The sequence below is a fragment of the Elephantulus edwardii genome, unplaced genomic scaffold, assembly GCF_000299155.1.
Source record: "Elephantulus edwardii isolate Elephantulus edwardi_28Jun2011 unplaced genomic scaffold, EleEdw1.0 scaffold00226, whole genome shotgun sequence".
Taxonomy (NCBI): Eukaryota; Metazoa; Chordata; class Mammalia; order Macroscelidea; family Macroscelididae; genus Elephantulus; species Elephantulus edwardii.
In genome coordinates, this window is record NW_006399976.1 from 2,842,081 (window position 1) to 2,845,355 (window position 3,275).

The window sequence follows — 3,275 nt, forward strand, 5'->3', positions numbered from 1 at the left end:
GTTAAGCATTAGTTACAGTGTTGACCCCACCCCTAGCCCAGTGCCTTGACCCACTTACTTCCCAGCTCCACCCTCCACCAGGATAACCCTTCATGTCTGCCAAGTCCCTTCAGAAAGACACAAATCAAAACAACAATCAAATACAATCTCATCAGCAACAATGGCAAAATTTAACCTTTGCTGTAATTGTAAAATTTACCAAAATTTTACCAAGCCAATAAACAACTAGAGAGATTGGAATCCCTTCTACTGCTGGTGGAATTGTAAAATGATAAAGCCAGTATCGATGAGAGTCTGACATTTCCTTAGATGGTCGAGAGTAGAAATATCACTTGACCCAAGTATTTCACTATTAGGAGTATAGCTTAAAGACATTAAAGCTGTTACAAACAGGTGTATACACATCTATCTTTATTGTAGCATGTTCACAACAGCAAAAAAAAAATAGGGGAAAGCAGATAAAGCACTCATTAACAAATTAATAGAGGGGGAAAATTGGGACATTTACACAATGGAGAGTTATACAACATTAAAAAACAATGAAGAACTCATGAAACACCACACAATATGGATGAGTCTAGAGAACACTGAGCTGAGGGAAATACCTCAGTTACAAAAGACAAATACTATGTAAGACCATGGTTATAAAAATAAAAAGATTATGAAGGGGAGGAGGAGAGCAGGAAAAGAATGAATAAATAATGAACACGGCAATAGGTGAACAGGGAGTAGATGAGGAAATGAATGGAATATTAGACATTGTGTTAAACACAATGCAATTAAACAGAACAGGACATACATAACAGATTGAGAGGGAAAAGAGGGCAAGGGGGATACAAATGAGTGCATGAAAAAAACCCAAATGCTTTGTAAACTTTCAAGTACATCACAATAAATAGAAAAACAAAGAATACAGGCCTTGAGTTGGATTAATTTCAGACTTGTGTTTACAGTGAGCAAACAAAGGATTAGGAGATGTCTTCTCTTGGAGATAAATTTGCCCTGATTATGGTCACTATGACATTTGCACATTATATAACTTTAATGTTCTTTCTCTTTATTAAAATATACTGCGTTCATCTATGTCCACCTGTGTCACTCCCATAGGATTTGAGTAGCTAAGAAAGGGAGAAAATCATACTGCCTGCTGTGCCCTGAAGAATAGTCCTTTGTCTCTGGCACATTTCACAAATATAGTAATAAACTACCTTATTTGCTGCAAATATCAGGTACATGTTGCCTACTCATTAATTCTTCTCATCACTATGCCATTTTCAATATGACTTTGCGGCAAATTCCATTAGTATATGGAGCCTATTCCTTCACTCTTTGGTACTAGAATGGTGTTGGGGCAGGCCACGGAAAGTCAACAGTAGCCAATAGAATTTGTGGGAATTATAGCATGAACATTCCAAATCTGGACCTCAAAAAAGCCTTGCAGGTGACTATCACTTTCTTGGAACCATGTGTTCACCATGTAAACAAACTTGAGCTGCCATCTAAAGGCTAAGAAAATACACAAGGTTGTTATCCATGCAGGTCACCCAAGCTCCAGACTACGAAAGAGCTCATACTGGATCCAAAAAGCTGCCTATATGATCCACACCTGAGCACAGATGCATAGGGAAACCAGTCATAATAGCAAATCCTGATTGTTTTAAGCCAATGAGTTTCAAAGTAGTTTGCAACTCAACAATGACTAATATACAATTTTCACCATTATTTCCACCAACATTATCTTGGAATTCCAATGCTTCAGCAAACACAGAAACTAATACTGCCTTCTTTATACCTACTATATACTAAGGGCATGATTCCATTCTGTCATCTTGAACACCCTTCAACATGAACACCATTATTCTCAATCTATGGGTGAGTTAACTGAAGCTTAGAATGGAAGTGTGATGAGCCCAAAGTTTCCCATCAGAGCCCAGACTCCAAATAGACACATCTATCTTCACTCTCCACAAAGCTCCATTAGGGACTCACATGCATGATGTTGGCACTCTCATTGAAAATCTTCATGTAGGGCTTTAGGATGTTGAAGTGGAAGGCAGGTGTCAGCATGCGACGGTGGCGGTTCCACTTGTTGCCATTACTCACCAGGAGCCCCTCTCCTAGTAGGTACAGTTGTTGGCAGTTAGCAAAGACGGCACATTCCCCTCAACCCCAACATTTCCCCCAGCCCCCCTCACCTGCCATTACTCACCCAGCCAAGGCTTGAGGATACTGTAGAAGAGCACATCCTTGGGTGCAATGGCAGCTGGTATAATTGAATGCAATCAGAGGTCATTGTAAAGGATAAGGTAGGAATTATAGGTGAGGATGTGGGCCTCCCAACAGGAATCTTCATTCCCTCCAAGCTGAGCATAGCAAGAATGGGCTGAAGAGCAGAGGAAGCATGGAGAAGGTAAGGGGGGGTGGGGCACCAGAAGACACAGCAGTAGCAAAAGGAGAACAAAAGCAGAGTCCTCAAGTTCACACCAGTATGTTAAACATACACCCATCATGACACAGCACATACCAACATATTGGATATATCTCCTGAACATCCAATATTTCTGGAACAATAAGCACGACAAAACACCCTATGAAGCCCATGACATAGAGCATGGAAGAGCACTTTAGTACAACCTCACTATCTGTAACATTTCCTGATATGAGCCTAGGACAGCTAATGCAAGAGCAACACAGTCTAAAATGACAAGAACATACCTGACACATATTCACATGTTTATAACATGATCATAGCATGATACTTTAACATTGACCTTAGACTGTTGGCATGGCCCAGATACATGTTAAAGATGCCTCCATAAAGCCATAATATAAGGGATATATCTAGCATGTCTATAATTTGGCACAGCATCCTCTGACAAGGACCAAAGATATTTGACTTTTCTTCAGAATACTCTACACAAAAGCACTAGAAATAATTCCAATATGAATCCATTATGTCCTAAATATGGCCCAAGTGTGACCCAGACATGGCCCAGGTATGACCAGACTACCACTACCTGTGACCTGACCCATACAAAATTAAAAGAACCATTTAGACAATTCTCAGAGGGATCCTGAGTCTTAGACACAGCCCAGCCCAGACAACACACAAATCCACATAAAAGCCACAGATGATAAACAGGACATCTTAACAATCTCAAATAGCATCTCAGACACACTCCAACAGGCCCTGATGTCCTGTCAGAGTTTAGCTCAGATTTGATGGAGAAAATCTCCAACTGGCTCCAGGTGCAAATATATGCCCAACCTGACCA

The 3,275-nt window shown here is 40.4% G+C and overlaps 1 protein-coding gene across 1 annotated transcript in view; it reads right to left on the minus strand.

Moving 5' to 3' along the window:
• LOC102851071 (leukotriene-B(4) omega-hydroxylase 1-like) overlaps positions 1-3,275 on the minus strand; it is a 46,645-nt gene that overhangs the window by 33,577 nt on the left and 9,793 nt on the right. Inside the window, exons 3-4 of the mRNA XM_006898298.1 lie at positions 2,210-2,263; positions 1,990-2,117 (exon numbers count right to left, since the gene is read on the minus strand). Of these exons, the coding sequence (XP_006898360.1) occupies positions 1,990-2,117; positions 2,210-2,263 (182 nt within the window). The remainder of the gene's footprint in view (positions 1-1,989; positions 2,118-2,209; positions 2,264-3,275) is intronic.